The sequence below is a fragment of the Coregonus lavaretus genome, assembly GCF_964263955.1.
Source record: "Coregonus lavaretus genome assembly, chromosome: 7".
Taxonomy (NCBI): domain Eukaryota; kingdom Metazoa; phylum Chordata; class Actinopteri; order Salmoniformes; family Salmonidae; genus Coregonus; species Coregonus lavaretus.
In genome coordinates this window covers 528,851-552,269 of record NC_139994.1, presented here as the reverse complement: position 1 = coordinate 552,269, position 23,419 = coordinate 528,851, and the positions used below count along the sequence as shown (strand labels likewise).

General features: G+C 47.9%; 1 protein-coding gene across 1 annotated transcript; it reads left to right on the top strand.

Annotated features, from left to right (window-relative positions):
- Nucleotides 1-3,086: 3,086 nt before the first annotated feature.
- Nucleotides 3,087-22,172, top strand: LOC311132949 (zinc finger and BTB domain-containing protein 8B-like). Its single transcript, XM_084166342.1, has 6 exons — nucleotides 3,087-3,198; nucleotides 9,782-9,954; nucleotides 11,946-12,207; nucleotides 12,445-13,471; nucleotides 14,113-14,291; nucleotides 21,051-22,172. The coding sequence occupies exons 3-6, from the start codon at nucleotides 12,034-12,036 to the stop codon at nucleotides 21,423-21,425; spliced, it is 1,755 nt and encodes a 584-aa protein (XP_084022468.1). The 5' UTR covers nucleotides 3,087-3,198; nucleotides 9,782-9,954; nucleotides 11,946-12,033; the 3' UTR covers nucleotides 21,426-22,172.
- The last annotated feature ends 1,247 nt before the right edge of the window (nucleotides 22,173-23,419 follow it).

Genomic DNA, 23,419 nt, shown 5'->3' with positions numbered 1-23,419 from the left:
CTGCCACCGTGGTGTGTTGTCTCTGCCCTAAGTGTCTGTTAGGAGAGAGAGAGATCACAGGGACTGTGAGGGATGCAGTGTGTGTGTGTGGGTGTGTGTGTGTGTGTGTGGGTGTGTGTTTGTGTGTGTGTGTCCGTGACTGGAGCCCCTGGTGCCAGCGTACAGTATAACAGCCCTCTAGGTGACGAGGGTGACCATTCTCTAAATTGGGGCTCGTCACACTATCTGGTCTTGGACAGGAAGGACAGCGGATCACAGAGACACAACGGTTAATTAAGAACCTGGGGTCTAATCATGGTTAAGTCTGTTTATGACATCAATCAATCCATTTATCTGTATCCTTTTTACAAATGCATATATTGCAAAGTACTAATCAGCAATATAACAGATTGTCTTATTGATGATCAACCCATCCACTTAAACTGTGGAGGATATAAGAAATACTGGAACATAGACTGGTCAGTCTACTAACTACAGAACTGACATGAGACGGTAAAAGACTGACATTCTGCGAATAGCTAATCATAAAATATTCCTTACTAAGACGAAGAGGAACCAAAGTTCCATCCCTGAGGTCATCTCAGTTCAGCTGTGTTGGGACAACATGTAGGAGTATAGACTCAGCTGGCTATGGGTAGGGCTCTGAGTTTTTCCTGACTGTCTGAACTGGCCAGGGATAACTCTGAGTCCTACAGGCTATAACTAGGATCCAGACCTATTCCTGTGTCCTCCCTCCCTCCCTCTCTCCCTCCCTCTCCCTCCCTCCCTCCCTCCCTCTCCCTCCATCCCTCCATCCCTCCATCAGGTCATGTTTCCAGAGATGGGGAGTTTGAGGACACACCATAGTGGTGGTTTACACAGGGTTATATTTAGGGTTATGAGCGTGAATGGAGTTGTTATGAGGCTCCATACATTTAATTTTCAAAAGGGGGTATGGAGGCCTGATGTAAGCCTTTGTGTGTGTGAGTGTGTGTGTGTGTGTGTGTGTGTGTGTGCATGTATGTGTGTGTGTGTGTGTGCCTTTGTGTTCTGCCCAGTTTACCACAGGAAAAATCTTTACAACAAATAAGAGGTCCACCGCCCGGTCGGGACTCGGGACCCCTCGGTGTAAAACACACTCCAGAGGGTTTTTAGTGGATTGTGCTGAAAGGGTGCGGTCGGTGCGCCCTTAAAGGAACTACTTGTTTACTTTCGCTCTGTCCGAAAAAAGAAAAAAAAAAGGAACTGTTTTTACTCCGGAACAAAGGGCAAAAAAACCATGCATTCCTCAGAGGACAATGTGTGCAGGCGCATAGGAGGCCATGTCTAGAAACAGCCCCTAGTCTAAAGGAATGGATGGAGTTCAGCTTCCTGACCCATCAGACAGTGAGGTGGTGCTATAATACATGACTATCTACCAACCGCCAAACTATCAACTATCTCCAATTCCTTTGGATATGAAGAGCCCAGGGAATGGGGAAGAATAGACGCCAGACGCTCTATCCCACTTTGAGTTACTCCAACTCAGGAAATTAAGAATACTTCAGCCGCTCTATCCCACTCTAGATCAAAAGAAACACAGGCAACAATCTTATCTGCACATAGAGGTTCATCACACGCCATCCTGGGCCCAGAATCTGTCTTCTCCAGCAGGTGGCGTTTCTTTTATTTATTTTTTGCTAACCAGTGAGGAGTTTTGTATGGGGGGTCAAAGAAGGTGTCGAATTTGGTTAAGAAGAAATTGAATGGTTTATTTGCTACGTGAGGTTTATTTGATCTAATAGAAGTTTGGTAATGACTAAGTTGTTGCCAGTGTACTGATATAAGTAGGATATGTGACATCCCAGCAACTTTGCGAAAACCCACTTTATATCGGAGTTGTGCCTGGTCGTTGTTAGAGCGGCCACTTCTTCTTCGGTGGGGTTTATCGGCAGTTGGCATCCAACGTTATGGTGCATTACCGCCACCTACTGTACTGGAGTGTGGGCCAGAGGCAGGGAGAAACGAAATCCTACCTGCCAGCCCCGTTGCTCTTAAAAAAGATAACAAAATATTTGAGACTATATCTAATGACGTTCTACTCAATATACTCTTTAAACTAATTTCCTGTATCCCCCTCTCCCTCATACTAGATCTCATCCTCTCTATTTCCCTCTGATACTGCCCACACTGTAGCAATACATGCTCAACGGTCTCTGTTTCCTGGCAATAATCACACTTTCCTGTTGGATGCTTTCCTATCACATTAAAGGTCTTATTCAACTGGCTATGTCCCACCCTTAATCTTGTATAAATAAATGCCTGCCCTTAGTTTCTCTATTGCACTGCTCCTGCCATCTCTGCACCATCACTGTCCATATCAGGCTTTTTGCCTCTGCCTTGCACATTGAAACTACAACATCAACATCCCCACTACTAAGTGCTTGTTTAGCCAGTACATCAACTGCCTCGTTCCCCTCCACCCCCACATGGGCTGGGACCCAAGTAAATCTTATCTGAATACCCATCTGTCTAATCCTGCCATGGGTTTGTAGCACCTCATAAAGCAGATCGTGTCTGCTATGTGAGCTAAAGGACTGGAGACTCATTAACACTGCACATGAATCAGAGCAAAAAAACTACTCTGTCTGGTTTGACTTCCTTCACCCACTGCAATAGAGCGGCCACTAGAATATCTGGTCAATATAATGGATAATCTGTGGTGTAGGCGGTGTAGGCTAGCTGTACTGGGCTAACTCAGTGATTCTCTGCCCTCTAGTGATGATAAAGAAACCTAGTCTAGTTTTACATGATGAGATTGGCTCAGCGCCTCTTAGCCGCGCCCTAATATTTATGTCGTCTCTCATTGGCCGAATCTTCTGACTGTCACACAGAATGGGGAAATGAGCAGTGGTTGTTGGGTTGTCACTAGTTACCACGGCCACAAAGTCATACACCCCGCCTATTTCTACAATTTATCTTCTTAAAATGTGATTTTAAACCTAACCCCAATCTTAAACACATTGCTGACCTTATGACAATCCCTAACCTTAAATTAAGACCAAAAAGCTCATTTTAGTTTTTATGAATTTTTACGATATAGGCAATTTTGACTTTGTGGCTGTGGTAACTAGTGAAAAGCTGGTTGTTGTGGTTAGCTAACTAGCTGCTAAGGCTACAACAGCATATCAACCTAGCTAGCTATGTGTTTACTTACGACAGCTTTCAACGTTTAGTCAGGTAACGTTTTTTATACGAGTTTAAATGTTTGTCTTATATGTTCATTTGTACGGCATGTTTGATACATGTAATGCTAGTTAGCTAGCTATCAATACCGAGGTTCTGCTTAGCATGCTAGCTAGCTGACAGCATTCTCGCAAACTACAAAAATATAGCTACTTCTTCATCAGTGATTCTACTAAAGGGACAGGAGTGGAGAAAAACCTTTCTCATAACTAGCTACTATGTCTTTAGTTTAGAGCTTTCCCTCAGAGCCTTCCTATGGTTATCAGTTGTGAATCTTCTCTTCTAGGCAGGGTGGGGGTAGTTGATGTAGACAGGTTCACATGAAGGTAACTGCGCCAGGAGATCCGGGGACTGATGTGGAACGTTGTGGTAGGGAGAGGAGAGGAGAGTGAACTGGCAGAGGGGTTTGTTTACTAGTACAGAGGCAGCCCTATCCTTTCTACATATCTCATAGGCACTAAGGAGCCCTATCCTTTCTACATATCTCATATCTCATAGGCACTAGGGAGCCCTATCCTTTCTACATATCTCATAGGCACTAAGGAGCCCTATCCTTTCTACATATCTCATATCTCATAGGCACTAGGGAGCCCTATCCTTTCTACATATCTCATAGGCACTAGGGAGCCCTATCCTTTCTACATATCTCATAGGTACTAGGGAGCCCTATCCTTTCTACATATCTCATAGGTACTAGGCAGCCCTATCCTTTCTACATATCTCATAGGTACTAGGCAGCCCTATCCTTTCTACATATCTCATAGGCAGCCCTATCCTTTCTACATATCTCATAGGTACTAAGGAGCCCTATCCTTTCTACATATCTCATATCTCATAGGCACTAGGGAGCCCTATCCTTTCTACATATCTCATAGGCACTAGGGAGCCCTATCCTTTCTACATAACTCATAGGTACTAGGGAGCCCTATCCTTTCTACATATCTCATAGGTACTAGGCAGCCCTATCCTTTCTACATATCTCATAGGTACTAGGCAGCCCTATCCTTTCTACATATCTCATAGGCAGCCCTATCCTTTCTACATATCTCATAGGTACTAAGGAGCCCTATCCTTTCTACATATCTCATATCTCATAGGCACTAGGGAGCCCTATCCTTTCTACATATCTCATAGGCACTAGGGAGCCCTATCCTTTCTACATATCTCATAGGTACTAGGGAGCCCTATCCTTTCTACATATCTCATAGGTACTAGACAGCCCTATCCTTTCTACATATCTCATAGGTACTAGGCAGCCCTATCCTTTCTACATATCTCATAGGCAGCCCTATCCTTTCTACATATCTCATAGGCACTAGGCAGCCCTATCCTTTCTACATATCTCATAGGCAGCCCTATCCTTTCTACATATTTCATAGGCACTAGGGAGCCCTATCCTTTCTACATATCTCATAGGCACTAGGGAGCCCTATCCTTTCTACATATCTCATAGGTACTAGGGAGCCCTATCCTTTCTACATATCTCATAGGTACTAGGCAGCCCTATTCTTTCTACACATCTCATAGGTACTAGGCAGCCCTATCCTTTCTACATATCTCATAGGTACTAGGCAGCCCTATCCTTTCTACATATCTCATAGGCAGCCCTATCATTTCTACATATCTCATAGGCAGCCCTATCCTTTCTACATATCTCATAGGTACTAGGCAGCCCTATCCTTTCTACACATCTCATAGGTACTAGGCAGCCCTATCCTTTCTACATATTTCATAGGCACTAGGGAGCCCTATCCTTTCTACATATCTCATAGGTACTAGGGAGCCATATCCTTTCTACATATCTCATAGGCACTAGGCAGCCCTATCCTTTCTACATATCTCATAGGTACTAGGCAGCCCTATCCTTTCTACATATGTCATAGGTACTAGGCAGCCCTATCCTTACCACATATCTCATAGGTACTAGGCAGCCCTATCCTTTCTACATATCTCATAGGTACTAGGCAGCCCTATCCTTTCTACATATGTCATAGGTACTAGGCAGCCCTATCCTTACCACATATCTCATAGGCACTAGGCAGCCCTATCCTTTCTACATATCTCATAGGTACTAGGCAGCCCTGTCCTTTCTACATATCTCATAGGTACTAGGCAGCCCTATCCTTTCTACATATCTCATAGGTACTAGGCAGCCCTATCCTTTCTACATATCTCATAGGCAGCCCTATCATTTCTACATATCTCATAGGCAGCCCTATCCTTTCTACATATCTCATAGGTACTAGGCAGCCCTATCCTTTCTACACATCTCATAGGTACTAGGCAGCCCTATCCTTTCTACATATTTCATAGGCACTAGGGAGCCCTATCCTTTCTACATATCTCATAGGTACTAGGGAGCCATATCCTTTCTACATATCTCATAGGCACTAGGCAGCCCTATCCTTTCTACATATCTCATAGGTACTAGGCAGCCCTATCCTTTCTACATATGTCATAGGTACTAGGCAGCCCTATCCTTACCACATATCTCATAGGCACTAGGCAGCCCTATCCTTTCTACATATGTCATAGGTACTAGGGAGCCATATCCTTTCTACATATCTCATAGGTACTTGGCAGCCCTATCCTTTCTACATATGTCATAGGCAGCCCTATCCTTTCTACATATCTCATAGGCACTAAAGAGCCCTATCCTTTCTACATATCTCATAGGCAGCCCTGTCCTTTCTACATATCTCATAGGTACTAGGCAGCCCTATCCTTTCTACATATCTCATAGGTACTAGGGAGCCCTATCCTTTCTACATATCTCATAGGTACTAGGGAGCCCTATCCTTTCTACATATCTCATAGGCAGCCCTATCCTTTCTACATATTTCATAGGTACTAGGGAGCCATATCCTTTCTACATATCTCATAGGTACTTGGCAGCCCTATCCTTTCTACATATGTCATAGGCAGCCCTATCCTTTCTACATATCTCATAGGCACTAAAGAGCCCTATCCTTTCTACATATCTCATAGGCAGCCCTGTCCTTTCTACATATCTCATAGGTACTAGGCAGCCCTATCCTTTCTACATATCTCATAGGTACTAGGGAGCCCTATCCTTTCTACATATCTCATAGGTACTAGGGAGCCCTATCCTTTCTACATATCTCATAGGCAGCCCTATCCTTTCTACATATTTCATAGGCACTAGGGAGCCCTATACTTTCTACATATCTCATAGGTACTAGGCAGCCCTATCCTTTCTACATATCTCATAGGCAGCCCTATCCTTTCTACATATTTCATAGGTACTAGTGAGCCCTATCCTTTCTACATATCTCATAGGTACTAGGGAGCCCTATCCTTTCTACATATCTCATAGGCAGCCCTATCCTTTCTACATATTTCATAGGCACTAGGGAGCCCTATCCTTTCTACATATCTCATAGGCAGCCCTATCCTTTCTACATATTTCATAGGTACTAGTGAGCCCTATCCTTTCTACATATCTCATAGGTACTAGGCAGCCCTATCCTTTCTACATATCTCATAGGCAGCCCTATCCTTTCTACATATCTCATAGGCAGCCCTATCCTTTCTACATATCTCATAGGCACTAGGGAGCCCTATCCTTTCTACATATCTCATAGGCACTAGGGAGCCCTATCCTTTCTACATATCTCATAGGCACTAGGGAGCCCTATCCTTTCTACATATCTCATAGGTACTAGGCAGCCCTATCCTTTCTACATATATCATAGGCAGCCCTATCCTTTCTACATATCTCATAGGTACTAGGGAGCCCTATCCTTTCTACATATCTCGTAGGCAGCCCTATCCTTTCTACATATCTCATAGGCAGCCCTATCCTTTCTACATATCTCATAGGCACTAGGCAGCCCTATCCTTTCTAAATTTCTCTGCTTACCCGCTTTGCCTTATCTCACATTGCTCTCTCTCAATCCTTCTCATTCTGTCCCGCTCTCTTTAGTGCCCAGCAGTGTTGGGAAGATGGAGGTGTCAGGCTACCAGTCCAAGCTGTTTTAACTCTCCTCCCTGGCTCCCATCCTCTCTCTCTCTCCTCCCTGGCTCCCATCCTCTCTCTCAATTCAATTAAATTTAAGGGCTTTATTGGCATGGGAAACGTGTGTTAACATTGCCAAAGCAAGTGAAGTAGATAGTAAACAAAAGTGAAATAAACAATAAATATTAACAGTAAACATTACACTCAGAAGTTCCAAAAGAATAAAGATATTTCAAATGTCATATTATGTATATATACAGTGTTGTAACGATGTGCAAATAGTTAAAGTACAAATGGGAAAATAAATAAACATAAATATGGGTTGTATTTACAATGGTGTTTGTTCTTCACTGGTTGCCCTTTTCTTGTGGCAACAGGTCACACATTTTGCTGCTGTGATGTCACACTGTGGTTTTTCACCCAGTAGATAAGGGAGTTATCAAAATTGGATTTGTTTTCAAATTCTTTGTGGATCTCTGTAATCTGAGGGAAATATGTGTCTCTAATATGGTCATACATTTGGCAGGAGGTTAGGAAGTGCAGCTCAGTTTCCACCTCATTTTGTGGGCAGTGTGCACATAACCTGTCTTCTCTTGAGAGCCAGGTCTGCCTACGGCGGCCTTTCTCAATAGCAAGGCTATGCTCACTGAGTCTGTACATAGTCAAAGCTTTCCTTAAGTTTGGGTCAGTCACAGTGGTCAGGTAATTCTGCCACTGTGTACTCTCTGTTTAGAGCCAAATAGCATTCTAGTTTGCTCTGTTTTTTTGTTAATTCTTTCCAATGTGTCAAGTAATTCTCTCTTTGTTTTCTCATGATATGGTTGGGTCTAATTGTTGGCAGAGCATGGCGCTTGCAACGCCAGGGTTGTGGGTTCGATTCCCACGGGGGGCCAGTATGAAAAAATGTATGCATTCACTAAAACTGTAAGTTGCTCTGGATAAGAGCGTCTGCTAAATGACTAAAATGTAAATGTTGTTGTTGTCCTGGGGCTCTGTGGGGTCTGTTTGTGTTTGTGAACAGAGCCCCAGGACCAGCTTACTTAGGGGACTATTTGTAGGTGATGGCTTTGTTATGGAAGTTTTGGGAATCGCTTCCTTTTAAGTGGTTATAGAATTTAACAGCTCTTTTCTGGATTTTGATAATTAGCGGGTATCGGCCTAATTACATTTACATTACATTTTAGTCATTTAGCAGACGCTCTTATCCAGAGCGACTTACAGTTAGTGAATACATATATTTTTATAATTCTACTCTGCATGCATTATTTGGTGTTTTTCGTTGTACACAGAGGATATTTTTGCAGAATTCTGCATGCAGAGTCTCAATTTGGTGTTTGTCCCATTTTGTGAATTCTTGGTTGGTGAGCGGACCCCAGACCTCACAACCATAAAGGGCAATGGGTTCTATAACTGATTCAAGTATTGTTAGCCAGATCCTAATTGGTATGTCAAATTTTATGTTCCTTTTGATGGCATAGAAGGCCCTTCTTGCCTTGTCTCTCAGATCATTCACAGCTTTGTGGAAGTTACCTGTGGCGCTGATGTTTAGGCCGAGGTATGTATAGTTTTTTGTGTGCTCTAGGGCAACGGTGTCTAGATGGTATTTGTGGTCCTGGCAACTGGACCTTTTTTGGAACACCATTATTTTTGTCTTACTAAGATTTACTGTCAGGGCCCAGGTCTGACAGAATCTGTGCAGAAGATCTAGGTGCTGCTGTAGGCCCTCCTTGGTTGGGGACAGAAGCACCAGATCATCAGCAAACAGTAGACATTTGACTTCAGATTCTAGTAGGGTGAGGCCGGGTGCTGCAGACTGTTCTAGTGCCCTCGCCAATTTGTTGATATATATGTTGAAGAGGGTGGGGCTTAAACTGCATCCCTGTCTCACCCCACGGCCCTGTGGAAAGAAATGTGTGTGTTTTTTGCTAATTTTAACCACACACTTGTTGTTTGTGTACATGGATTTTATAATGTCGTATGTTTTTCCCCCAACCCCACTTTCCATCAATTTGTATAGCAGGCCCTCATGCCAAATTGAGTCAAAAGCTTTTTTGAAATCAACAAAGCATGAGAAGACTTTGCCTTTGTTTTGGTTTGTTTGTTTGTCAGTTAGTGTGTGCAGGGTGAATACGTGGTCGGTTGTAGGGTAATTTGGTAAAAAGCCAATTTGACATTTGCTCAGTACATTGTCTTCACTGAGGAAATGAACTAGTCTGCTGTTATTGATAATGCAGAGGATTTTCCCAAGGTTGCTGTTGACACATATCCCACGGTAGTTATTGGGGTCAAATTTGTCTCCACTTTTGTGGATTGGGGTGATCAGTCCTTGGTTCCAAATATTGGGGAAGATGCCAGAGCTAAAGATGATGTTAAAGAGTTTAAGTATAGCCATTTGGAATTTGTGGTCTGTATATTTTATAATTTCATTGAGGATATCATCAACACCACAGGCCTTTTTGGGTTGGAGGGTTTGTATTTTGTCCTGTAGTTCATTCAATGTAATTAGAGAATCCAGTGGGTTCTGGTAGTCTTTAATAGTTGATTCTAAGATTTACATTTGATCATGTATATTTTTTTGCTGTTTGTTCTTTGTTATAGGGCCAAAAAGGGGGGGGAGGTCATCTGCCTTTGGCCTAAAGAGCAGGAACCTGGACTTCACCAAAGAAATACAGACATTGTCATCCTACAAGAAACATGGTATAGAGGAGACGGACCCACTGGTTGCCCTCTAGGTTACAGAGAGCTGGTAGTCCCATCCACCAAACTACCAGGTGTGAAACAGGGAAGAGACTCAGGGGGTATGCTAATTTGGTATAGAGCAGACCTAACTCACTCTATTAAATTAGACAAAACAGGAACATTTTACATTTGGCTAGAAATTCAAAAGGAAATGATCTCAACAGAGAAAAATGTCCTCATGTGTGCTACCTATATCCCCCCACTAGAATCCCCATACTTTAATGAAGACAGCTTCTCCATCCTAGAGGGGCGGCAGGTAGCTTAGTGGGTAAGAGCGTTGTGCCAGTAACCGAAAGGTCGCTGGTTCTAATCCCCGAGCCGACTAGGTGAAAAATCTGTCGATGTGACCTTAAGCAAGGCACTTAACCCTAATTGCTCCTGTAAGTCGCTCTGGATAAGAGCGTCTGCTAAATGACGTAAATGTAAAAATGTAAATGTAAAAATCAATCATTTCCAGACCCAGGGACATGTACTAGTCTGTGGTGACCTAAATGCCAGAACTGGACAAGAACCTGACACCCTCAGCACACAGGGGGACAAACACCTACCTGGAGGTGACAATATTCGGGTCACAACTCCTGCAGCTCTGTTGCACGCTGGGTATGTACATAGTCAATGGTAGGATTCGAGGGGACTCCTATGGTAGGTACACCTATAGCCCATCTCTTGGCAGTAGTACTGTAGACTACTTTATCACTGACCTCTACCCAGAGTCTCTCAGAGCGTTCACAGTCAGCCCACTGACACCCCTATCAGATCACAGCAAAATCACAGTCTACTTGAACAGAGCAATACTCAATCATGAGGAATCAAAGCCAAAGGAACTGAATAATATTAAGAAATGCTATAGATGGAAGAAAAGTAGTGTCGAAACCTACCAAAAAACAATTAGGAAACAACAAATTCAATCCCTTTTAGACAACTTCCTGGACAAAACGTTCCACTGTAATAGTGAAGGTGTAAACTTGGCAGTAGAAAACCTAAACAGTATATTTGACTTCTCAGCTTCCCTATCAAATCAAAAAATCTCTAACAGAAAACCGAAGAAAAGTAACAACAGTGACAAATGGTTTGATGAAGAATGCAAAAACCTAAGAAAGAAATTGAGAAACCTATCCAACCAAAAACATAGAGACACAGAAAACCTGAGCCTACGCCTTCACTATGGTGAATCACTAAAACAATACAGAAATACACTACGGAAAAAGAAGGAACAGCACGTCAGAAATCAGCTCAATGTAATTGAAGAATCCATAGACTCTAACCACTTCTGGGAAAATTGGAAAACACTAAACAAACAACAACACGAAGAGCTATCTATCCAAAATGGAGATGTATGGGCGGGGTCTGTTGATCTGTTGCTCCTGTGTGAGGTGTTGGGTCTGCGGTTGAGGGCGATATCCTTTAGGGTCCGGGCGAAGGTGGGCACTGCTGCCTTGTATAGGTGGACCTGGTCATAAAGGCTGTTCACGTCCAGGGTGGAGTGATGGGCCAGGTAGACATTTGGTTTTGATGCACAGTCACGGGAAATACTTGTGTTTACCCGCTGTATGGTAGCAGGGTGGAGGTATTTTCATGGTAACAGGGTTGAGATAACCACTTGTGCGTTGGGGAAAGTAGAATAATCTTTTTCTATCACTCCCTTGAGTGCTGTGGCCTCCCTTTCCTGCTGTGTTCTCAGGTCGTTTGTGCCTGTGTGTATTATTATGTGGCTGGGTGATCCTAGTCAGTCCTCAGACAGAAGGTCTAGGGCGCGCTGGGTATTTGGACACCAGAGTTTAGACACTGTGTGTTTTGGAAAAAGTTTATTTTCTTGTATGTATTTCCCGTTTGAGTCCATAAGGAGTACAATCTGTGGCTTGTGTATGTCCTCAGTGGGTTGTGGGGGGGTCGTCATGAGGGCTATCAGGGTGGATGACAGGGGGGGGGGGGCGTGCTCAGAGGGGTTGGGATCCCCAGGGCTTGGGGTTCTTCATTTGTTTGTCTCTCTCTATCTCTCTTCTCCCCCCCCCCCCCCGTGAAGAGGTGTTGTGGAGATGGAGGTGTCAGGCTACCAGTCCAAGCTGCTGTGATCTCTCCCCCCCCCCCCCCCGTGAAGAGGTGTTGTGGAGATGGAGGTGTCAGGCTACCAGTCCAAGCTGCTGTGTGAGCTCAATGAGCAGCGGAAGAGAGACTTCTTCTGTGACTGCTGTATCGTCGTGGAGGGGCGGGTCTTCAAGGCCCATCGCAACGTTCTATTCGCCGGCAGCGGTTACTTCCGCGCCCTATTGGTCCACTACCTACAGGTGAGTCGTTTATGAAGTTTACCTGGTACTGATACAAAATACATAGTTAAGGAGCCTGTGTATTGTTTTACCTGGTACTGATACAAAATACATAGTTAAGGAGCCTGTGTATTGTGAAAGGGAGATTGATAATGGCTATAGTAACACAGTTGACAATGGCACTCCCGTTTAAAAAAAATGGAAAGGACACTTGTAGTTGGGTAAGCTCTAATCTAATCTCTCCACCACCCTCCTCAGGACAGCGGTCAGCACCACAGCACGGCCTCTCTGGACATCGTGACGGCCGAGGCCTTCTCCTCCATCCTGGACTTCCTGTACTCGGGCCGACTGGACCTGCGCAGCGAGAACGTCATCGAGGTGATGTCAGCGGCCAGCTACCTCCAGATGACTGACGTGGTCTCCTTCTGCAAAGGCTACATCCGCTCCTCTCTGGAGATCTACAATAGGGATAATGAGGGGGAGAGAGCGAGAGAGGGGGAGAGGGAGAGAGAGCGAGAAAGAGAGAGGGAGAGAGAGAGAGAAAGAGAGAGGGAGAGGGAGAGAGAGAGAGACAAAGGGAGGGAACGGGAAAGAGAGACGGAGAGAGAGGTTCCGGCTGACAGTGGAACCCCAGCCTTGCCACCTCCTCCTTCCAGTGCCTCTGTAGCTGTAACTGTTCCTCCGTTGTCACTAGAGGGAGATGGAGTTACTAATGTAAGTTCAGAGCCCTCCCCATCCACATCCTCAGCAGCCCTCCCCAGTGTCCCCACGCCCCCCGGCCCCAGCAGGGACTCGGAGAGCGACGACTGCAGCTCCAGAGGGGAGTTCCCGTCTCATATTATTGGGGGCCGGACGCCCCACGGACACAGGGACCACCTGACGAACCCCCTTTCCTCCTTAGAACTGATGCAACCCAAGATCGAGTACGACCCCGATGACGAGCCTGAGGAGGGGTCCCCCGATACCAAAGACCTGCCGTTGTTTATGGGACCCCCCCTCCACCACCACCACCCAGACCACCACATCCATGACAGACTGGCGTCCTCCAGCGCTTCCCCCAGCAGCGAACGCTCCTCCCTGGGCTTCGGGGGCTGCCACGCCAGGCAGTTCATGGATGTGCTGTTGAGAGGTGGCTCCAGCCCCCACAGGGACAGAGGGGAGCAGGGCCTGATGTTTGCCCAGGGAATGGGCCTCTGGGGTGGGGGAGGCAGGGTGGATGAGGGCCTGGGGATGGGTGGTTCCTCCATAATGGAGATACAGAGCGACTGGTACGGAGAGGACACAGGTAATTACATTCATTTAGTTTTAACTCTATAAGGCTTTATATTAAACTTTACTATCCTCTTGTTTCTTCCTACATATGGCGTTTTTTCTTACCACTATCAGGCTTTGACTTTTAGGGGTTTAGGCCTGGGTTTCTTTCTGCTTTCATGACAAGTATATTTGCTTTAAAGAAGACAAGTATATTTGCTTTATCTCCCGAGTGGCACAGTGGTCTAGTGCTAGCTGTGCCACTAGAGATCCTGGTTCGAATCCAGGCTCTGTCGTAGCTGGCCGTGACCGGGAGACCCATGGGGCGGCGCACAATTGGCCCAGCGTCGTCCAGGGTAGGGGAGGGAATGGCCAGCAGGGATGTAGCTCAGTTGGTAGAGCATGGCGTTTGCAACGCCAGGGTTGTGGGTTCGATTCCCACGGGGGGCCAGTATGAAAAAATAAAAATATGTATGCACTCACTAACTGTAAGTCGCTCTGGATAAGAGCGTCTGCTAAATGACTAAAATGTAAATGTAAATGTAAGACCATAAAACATTGACTAAAGGACTAAATCTTTGATCAATGCTGCCCCCTGCAGGTGATGTCTTGATGGTGCCAGTTTGTACTGTATATTGATTGATTCATTGTTTGATTGACTTTTCTCCCCTGCAGGAGATGGCTTGGTAGTGCCGGTGAAGCTCCATAAATGTCCGTTCTGCCCGTACACTGCCAAGCAGAAGGGCATCCTGAAGAGACACATCCGCTGTCACACTGGAGAGAGACCCTTCCCCTGTGAGACATGTGGCAAGAGGTTCACACGCCAGGAGCACCTCCGCAGCCACTCACTCAGCGTAAGAAAGGGGGAGACGTGTGCGTGTGCGTGTGTGTGTGTGTGTGTGTGCGTGTGCGTGTGAAAGAGAGTTTGTCTCAAACAATGATTTACTTCAGCCATAACCAGACAAATATGTAGCTACGCTAAAATCATTAGAATCTGTTGATTAGGTCTGACCATCTCTCTATCTGACCATCTCTCTGTCTGACCATCTGTTGATTAGGTCTGACCATCTCTCTATCTGACCATCTGTTGATTAGGTCTGACCATCTCTCTGTCTGACCATCTGTTGATTAGGTCTGACCATCTCTCTGTCTGACCATCTGTTGATTAGGTCTGACCATCTCTCTGTCTGACCATCTGTTGATTAGGTCTGACCATCTCTCTGTCTGACCATCTGTTGATTAGGTCTGACCATCTCTCTGTCTGACCATCTGTTGTTTAGGTCTGACCATCGCTCTGTCTGACCATCTGTTGATTAGGTCTGACCATTTCTCTGTCTGACCATCTGTTGTTTAGGTCTGACCATCGCTCTGTCTGACCATCTGTTGATTAGGTCTGACCATCTCTCTGTCTGACCATCTGTTGATTAGGTCTGACCATCTATCTGTCTCACCATCTCTCTGTCTGACCATCTGTTGTCTGCTTGTCACTGGGTGTCTGTTCAGAGACACTGATCTGTTCGCATGCCATTGGGTTCTTCATATTGAGGAAGCACACCATCATCATGGTCATGTATATGTCTGTGTCTGTCAGCCTGGTCCCCCTCTGTACTGTAGTCTGTGTCTGTCAGCCTGGTCCCCCTCTGTACTGTAGTCTGTGTCTGTCAGCCTGGTCCCCCTCTGTACTGTAGTCTGTGTCTGTCAGCCTGGTCCCCCTCTGTACTGTAGTCTGTGTCTGTCAGCCTGGTCCCCCTCTGTACTGTAGTCTGTGTCTGTCAGCCTGGTCCCCCTCTGTACTGTAGTCTGTGTCTGTCAGCCTGGTCCCTCCTCTGTACTGTAGTCTGTGTCTGTCAGCCTGGTCCCCCTCTGTACTGTAGTCTGTGTCTGTCAGCCTGGTCCCCCTCTGTACTGTAGTCTGTGTCTGTCAGCCTGGTCCCCCTCTGTACTGTAGTCTGTCAGCCTGGTCCCCCTCTGTACTGTAGTCTGTGTCTGTCAGCCTGGTCCCCCTCTGTACTGTAGTCTGTGTCTGTCAGCCTGGTCCCCCTCTGTACTGTAGTCTGTCAGCCTGGTCCCCCTCTGTACTGTAGTCTGTGTCTGTCAGCCTGGTCCCCCTCTGTACTGTAGTCTGTGTCTGTCAGCCTGGTCCCCCTCTGTACTGTAGTCTGTGTCTGTCAGCCTGGTCCCCCTCTGTACTGTAGTCTGTCAGCCTGGTCCCCCTCTGTACTGTAGTCTGTGTCTGTCAGCCTGGTCCCCCTCTGTACTGTAGTCTGTGTCTGTCAGCCTGGTCCCCCTCTGTACTGTAGTCTGTGTCTGTCAGCCTGGTCCCCCTCTGTACTGTAGTCTGTGTCTGTCAGCCTGGTCCCTCTCTGTACTGTAGTCTGTGTCTGTCAGCCTGGTCCCCCTCTGTACTGTAGTCTGTCAGCCTGGTCCCCCTCTGTACTGTAGTCTGTGTCTGTCAGCCTGGTCCCCCTCTGTACTGTAGTCTGTGTCTGTCAGCCTGGTCCCCCTCTGTACTGTAGTCTGTGTCTGTCAGCCTGGTCCCCCTCTGTACTGTAGTCTGTGTCTGTCAGCCTGGTCCCCCTCTGTACTGTAGTCTGTGTCTGTCAGCCTGGTCCCTCCTCTGTACTGTAGTCTGTGTCTGTCAGCCTGGTCCCCCTCTGTACTGTAGTCTGTGTCTGTCAGCCTGGTCCCCCTCTGTACTGTAGTCTGTGTCTGTCAGCCTGGTCCCCCTCTGTACTGTAGTCTGTCAGCCTGGTCCCCCTCTGTACTGTAGTCTGTGTCTGTCAGCCTGGTCCCCCTCTGTACTGTAGTCTGTGTCTGTCAGCCTGGTCCCCCTCTGTACTGTAGTCTGTCAGCCTGGTCCCCCTCTGTACTGTAGTCTGTGTCTGTCAGCCTGGTCCCCCTCTGTACTGTAGTCTGTGTCTGTCAGCCTGGTCCCCCTCTGTACTGTAGTCTGTGTCTGTCAGCCTGGTCCCCCTCTGTACTGTAGTCTGTCAGCCTGGTCCCCCTCTGTACTGTAGTCTGTGTCTGTCAGCCTGGTCCCCCTCTGTACTGTAGTCTGTGTCTGTCAGCCTGGTCCCCCTCTGTACTGTAGTCTGTGTCTGTCAGCCTGGTCCCCCTCTGTACTGTAGTCTGTGTCTGTCAGCCTGGTCCCTCTCTGTACTGTAGTCTGTGTCTGTCAGCCTGGTCCCCCTCTGTACTGTAGTCTGTCAGCCTGGTCCCCCTCTGTACTGTAGTCTGTGTCTGTCAGCCTGGTCCCCCTCTGTACTGTAGTCTGTGTCTGTCAGCCTGGTCCCCCTCTGTACTGTAGTCTGTGTCTGTCAGCCTGGTCCCCCTCTGTACTGTAGTCTGTGTCTGTCAGCCTGGTCCCCGTCTGTACTGTAGTCTGTGTCTGTCAGCCTGGTCCCCCTCTGTACTGTAGTCTGTGTCTGTCAGCCTGGACCCCCTCTGTACTGTAGTCTGTGTCTGTCAGCCTGGTCCCCCTCTGTACTGTAGTCTGTGTCTGTCAGCCTGGTCCCCCTCTGTACTGTAGTCTGTGTCTGTCAGCCTGGTCCCCCTCTGTACTGTAGTCTGTGTCTGTCAGCCTGGTCCCCGTCTGTACTGTAGTCTGTGTCTGTCAGCCTGGTCCCCCTCTGTACTGTAGTCTGTCAGCCTGGTCCCCCTCTGTACTGTAGTCTGTGTCTGTCAGCCTGGACCCCCTCTGTACTGTAGTCTGTCAGCCTGGTCCCCGTCTGTACTGTAGTCTGTGTCTGTCAGCCTGGTCCCCCTCTGTACTGTAGTCTGTGTCTGTCAGCCTGGTCCCCCTCTGTACTGTAGTCTGTGTCTGTCAGCCTGGTCCCCCTCTGTACTGTAGTCTGTGTCTGTCAGCCTGGTCCCCCTCTGTACTGTAGTCTGTGTCTGTCAGCCTGGTCCCCCTCTGTACTGTAGTCTGTCAGCCTGGTCCCCCTCTGTACTGTAGTCTGTGTCTGTCAGCCTGGTCCCCCTCTGTACTGTAGTCTGTGTCTGTCAGCCTGGTCCCCCTCTGTACTGTAGTCTGTCAGCCTGGTCCCCCTCTGTACTGTAGTCTGTGTCTGTCAGCCTGGTCCCCCTCTGTACTGTAGTCTGTGTCTGTCAGCCTGGACCCCCTCTGTACTGTAGTCTGTCAGCCTGGTCCCCCTCTGTACTGTAGTCTGTCAGCCTGGTCCCCGTCTGTACTGTAGTCTGTGTCTGTCAGCCTGGTCCCCCTCTGTACTGTAGTCTGTGTCTGTCAGCCTGGTCCCCCTCTGTACTGTAGTCTGTGTCTGTCAGCCTGGTCCCCCTCTGTACTGTAGTCTGTGTCTGTCAGCCTGGTCCCCCTCTGTACTGTAGTCTGTGTCTGTCAGCCTGGTCCCCCTCTGTACTGTAGTCTGTGTCTGTCAGCCTGGTCCCCCTCTGTACTGTAGTCTGTGTCTGTCAGCCTGGACCCCCTCTGTACTGTAGTCTGTGTCTGTCAGCCTGGTCCCCCTCTGTACTGTAGTCTGTGTCTGTCAGCCTGGTCCCCCTCTGTACTGTAGTCTGTCAGCCTGGTCCCCCTCTGTACTGTAGTCTGTCAGCCTGGTCCCCGTCTGTACTGTAGTCTGTGTCTGTCAGCCTGGTCCCCCTCTGTACTGTAGTCTGTGTCTGTCAGCCTGGTCCCCCTCTGTACTGTAGTCTGTCAGCCTGGTCCCCCTCTGTACTGTAGTCTGTGTCTGTCAGCCTGGTCCCCCTCTGTACTGTAGTCTGTGTCTGTCAGCCTGGTCCCCCTCTGTACTGTAGTCTGTGTCTGTCAGCCTGGTCCCCCTCTGTACTGTAGTCTGTCAGCCTGGTCCCCCTCTGTACTGTAGTCTGTCAGCCAGGTCCCCCTCTGTACTGTAGTCTGTGTCTGTCAGCCTGGTCCCCGTCTGTACTGTAGTCTGTGTCTATCAGCCTGGTCCCCCTCTGTACTGTAGTCTGTGTCTGTCAGCCTGGTCCCCCTCTGTACTGTAGTCTGTGTCTGTCAGCCTGGTCCCCCTCTGTACTGTAGTCTGTCAGCCTGGTCCCCCTCTGTACTGTAGTCTGTCAGCCTGGTCCCCGTCTGTACTGTAGTCTGTGTCTGTCAGCCTGGTCCCCCTCTGTACTGTAGTCTGTGTCTGTCAGCCTGGTCCCCATCTGTACTGTAGTCTGTGTCTGTCAGCCTGGTCCCCCTCTGTACTGTAGTCTGTCAGCCTGGTCCCCCTCTGTACTGTAGTCTGTCAGCCTGGTCCCCCTCTGTACTGTAGTCTGTGTCTGTCAGCCTGGTCCCCCTCTGTACTGTAGTCTGTGTCTGTCAGCCTGGTCCCTCCTCTGTACTGTAGTCTGTGTCTGTCAGCCTGGTCCCCCTCTGTACTGTAGTCTGTGTCTGTCAGCCTGGTCCCCCTCTGTACTGTAGTCTGTCAGCCTGGTCCCCCTCTGTACTGTAGTCTGTGTCTGTCAGCCTGGTCCCCCTCTGTACTGTAGTCTGTGTCTGTCAGCCTGGTCCCCCTCTGTACTGTAGTCTGTGTCTGTCAGCCTGGTCCCCCTCTGTACTGTAGTCTGTGTCTGTCAGCCTGGTCCCCGTCTGTACTGTAGTCTGTGTCTGTCAGCCTGGTCCCCCTCTGTACTGTAGTCTGTGTCTGTCAGCCTGGTCCCCCTCTGTACTGTAGTCTGTGTCTGTCAGCCTGGTCCCCCTCTGTACTGTAGTCTGTGTCTGTCAGCCTGGTCCCCCTCTGTACTGTAGTCTGTGTCTGTCAGCCTGGTCCCCCTCTGTACTGTAGTCTGTGTCTGTCAGCCTGGTCCCCCTCTGTACTGTAGTCTGTGTCTGTCAGCCTGGTCCCTCCTCTGTACTGTAGTCTGTGTCTGTCAGCCTGGTCCCCCTCTGTACTGTAGTCTGTCAGCCTGGTCCCCCTCTGTACTGTAGTCTGTCAGCCTGGTCCCCCTCTGTACTGTAGTCTGTGTCTGTCAGCCTGGTCCCCCTCTGTACTGTAGTCTGTCAGCCTGGTCCCCCTCTGTACTGTAGTCTGTGTCTGTCAGCCTGGTCCCCCTCTGTACTGTAGTCTGTGTCTGTCAGCCTGGTCCCCCTCTGTACTGTAGTCTGTGTCTGTCAGCCTGGTCCCCCTCTGTACTGTAGTCTGTGTCTGTCAGCCTGGTCCCCCTCTGTACTGTAGTCTGTGTCTGTCAGCCTGGTCCCCCTCTGTACTGTAGTCTGTGTCTGTCAGCCTGGTCCCCCTCTGTACTGTAGTCTGTGTCTGTCAGCCTGGTCCCCCTCTGTACTGTAGTCTGTGTCTGTCAGCCTGGTCCCCCTCTGTACTGTAGTCTGTGTCTGTCAGCCTGGTCCCCCTCTGTACTGTAGTCTGTGTCTGTCAGCCTGGTCCCCCTCTGTACTGTAGTCTGTCAGCCTGGTCCCCCTCTGTACTGTAGTCTGTGTCTGTCAGCCTGGTCCCCCTCTGTACTGTAGTCTGTGTCTGTCAGCCTGGTCCCCCTCTGTACTGTAGTCTGTGTCTGTCAGCCTGGTCCCCCTCTGTACTGTAGTCTGTGTCTGTCAGCCTGGACCCCCTCTGTACTGTAGTCTGTGTCTGTCAGCCTGGTCCCCCTCTGTACTGTAGTCTGTGTCTGTCAGCCTGGTCCCCCTCTGTACTGTAGTCTGTGTCTGTCAGCCTGGACCCCCTCTGTACTGTAGTCTGTGTCTGTCAGCCTGGTCCCCCTCTGTACTGTAGTCTGTGTCTGTCAGCCTGGTCCCCCTCTGTACTGTAGTCTGTGTCTGTCAGCCTGGTCCCCCTCTGTACTGTAGTCTGTGTCTGTCAGCCTGGTCCCCCTCTGTACTGTAGTCTGTGTCTGTCAGCCTGGACCCCCTCTGTACTGTAGTCTGTCAGCCTGGTCCCCCTCTGTACTGTAGTCTGTGTCTGTCAGCCTGGTCCCCCTCTGTACTGTAGTCTGTGTCTGTCAGCCTGGACCCCCTCTGTACTGTAGTCTGTCAGCCTGGTCCCCCTCTGTACTGTAGTCTGTGTCTGTCAGCCTGGTCCCCCTCTGTACTGTAGTCTGTCAGCCTGGTCCCCGTCTGTACTGTAGTCTGTGTCTGTCAGCCTGGTCCCCCTCTGTACTGTAGTCTGTGTCTGTCAGCCTGGTCCCCCTCTGTACTGTAGTCTGTGTCTGTCAGCCTGGTCCCCCTCTGTACTGTAGTCTGTGTCTGTCAGCCTGGTCCCCCTCTGTACTGTAGTCTGTCAGCCTGGTCCCCCTCTGTACTGTAGTCTGTGTCTGTCAGCCTGGTCCCCCTCTGTACTGTAGTCTGTGTCTGTCAGCCTGGTCCCCCTCTGTACTGTAGTCTGTGTCTGTCAGCCTGGACCCCCTCTGTACTGTAGTCTGTGTCTGTCAGCCTGGTCCCCCTCTGTACTGTAGTCTGTGTCTGTCAGCCTGGTCCCCCTCTGTACTGTAGTCTGTGTCTGTCAGCCTGGACCCCCTCTGTACTGTAGTCTGTGTCTGTCAGCCTGGTCCCCCTCTGTACTGTAGTCTGTGTCTGTCAGCCTGGTCCCCCTCTGTACTGTAGTCTGTGTCTGTCAGCCTGGTCCCTGTCTGTACTGTAGTCTGTTTGTACTGATGGACTTCGTGTTTCTGTCTCTGACACCCAGGTGCACCGCTCCAGTTGGCCCGTGGTATGTAAGGTGTGCAGGTGTAGCTTCACTGGAGCCCTGTCCAACGGACTCAAACGCTTTGGCCTGTGTGACAACTGTACCTGTGTTAATACCACGGGCCACGACGACCACTCACCTCCCGCCCACATCAACCTCAACGGCCAACCAGAGGCCATGGAACGCGGGGACGGAGACAATGATTGGCCCATCTTCATGGATGATGCTGATGACATGGAGGCAGGGGGAGGGATCGTAGAGGAACTGGGGGAGAAGGCAGAACTACACAGACGACTATCAGAGATCCCATCCACAGTGGACATGAAGGAGAGGAGACAAGAAAAGGAAGAATTGAACTTTCGGACACAGTTTTAGTCCTATCTTGCCCTCTACCTCCTCCCAGTGGTTTAAGAGGGGAACAATCCAAGACCGAGACAGAGTTCCATGTTTACGTTCTCTTGGCTACTGTCATGGTTACAGTATGATCAAAAGATTGTGCGGAACTTGAGTGAATTATGTTTAGCATGACCATTAGAGGACTGTGTTATCCCTAGAAGAAAGACACTGTGTTATCCCAAGGAGAAAGACGTTGTTATCCCAAGGAGAAAGACGTTGTGTTATCCCTAGGAGAAAGACATTGCATTATCCCTAGGAGAAAGACGTTGCATTATCCCTAGGAGAAAGACGTTATCCCTAGGAGAAAGACGTTGCATTATCCATAGGATAACAGGCTGTGTAAGGGCTATTTTACCAAGAAGGAGAGTGATGGTGTGCTGCATCAGATGACCTGGCCTCTACAATCCCCAGACATCAACCCAATTGAGATGGTTTGGGATGAGTTGGACCGCAGAGTGAAGGAAAAGCATTCAACAAGTGCTCAGCATATGTGGGAACTCATTCAAGACTGTTGGAAAATCATTCCTCATGAGAGAATGCCAAGAGTGTGCAAAGCTGTCATCAAGGCAAAGGGTGGCTAACTTTGAAGAATCTAAAATATTTTCATTTGTTTAACATGTTTTTGGTTACTACATGATTCCATATGTGTTATTTCATAGTTTTGATGTCTTAACTATTATTCTACAATGTAGAAAATGTTAAAATAAAGAAAAACCCTTGAATGAGTAGGTGTGTCCAAAACGTTTGACTGATACTGTACATTTAGAATACATTTAAAAGATGAGAAAGATTAACTGAGAATTAATCAATGATTCTAATGTTTTAGCTAGGCAAGAAAGTTTAGAAATAGGGCGATTAATTATGTAGGTCACAAGGGTCACCACTTTTGTGAAGGGGGAGGACATGGGCCGCCTTCCAAACCTTGGGGATAGTACCAGATATAATGGTCAGGTTAAAAACAAGGGTTAATGATTCAGCAATCGGGGGCAGAGAGCTGCAGCAAAAATGGATCAAGCATATCAGCCCCTGTGGATTTTTCTTTACATCAATCTTAAGCAAGGCATCTAGCACATCACAGATAGTAAATTGCTGAAATGAAAACTGCTGTGGAAATTCACCACTAAGGACTCAAACTCAATATAAATGAATCAATCTTTATTATCACAGCCGGAGAGGTTCACAAACTCAATCCAAGCTTGATGAAAACTCTGAAAAGGGTGTTCCCTCTCAGTCCTTATATACTGCCATACAAACAAGTCATATAAGCATGATTTACATTATTCATTATCAACGTTGCTTTCTGACAAGGCTTCTTCTCTCAAAGCTGAGACCTTGAAACTGAGATACTCCTTTTTGTGTACAGAACAATGTTCTGGATGTACAGCCAATTGGTCTGAGGAGGAGGTCACAGTCACCTGCACGAACCAAGATAGCGTGAAAGGAGATGCTGTGTACAATTCAATGCTATCTCTTCAGACAACAAAATGTTCCCTCACAAAACAAAGATTAACTAGAAGTTGACGCGTTAACCTTCGAGTCAGCTAGAGGCTGACAGAGGGAAGAGCAGTCCATTGACTGACCAGGGTCAATTGAACCACGTTTTTTTTTTCACATTTAGCCATGTGGGTTTTGAGATCAATTAAGTCAGACTAAAATCAATGCACATACTCTTAAATTGATCTGAGGCCGGGGATAGCCAATCCAGATTCAAATTGCCTAAAATGACCAACTCCAAGGACAGAAAAGCTGTTAAACACTCAGATATAGCACCAATAGCATCACCATGGCAGCAGGGGGGGGGGGGGGGGGGCGGGGGGGGGGGGGGGGGGGGGGGGGTGGCGGGGCGGTAAATCACAGAAACAAATAAATGTGTATTCTGGTTTATGGACACATCTACAACCAGGAGCTCAAATTTCTTGGGAACAGAAATATTTAAAGATTGGGATGCCATGAAATTAAATTTGACATATATG

Coding starts and splice junctions, on each gene's coding strand:
- LOC311132949 (XM_084166342.1), top strand. CDS start 12,034: ATGGAGGTGTCAGGCTACCAGTCCAAGCTGCTGTGTGAGCTCAATGAG. Junction 12,208..12,444: donor TATTGGTCCACTACCTACAG/GTGAGTCGTTTA, acceptor CACCCTCCTCAG/GACAGCGGTCAGCACCACAG. Junction 14,292..21,050: donor TCCGCAGCCACTCACTCAGC/GTAAGAAAGGGG, acceptor TCTGACACCCAG/GTGCACCGCTCCAGTTGGCC.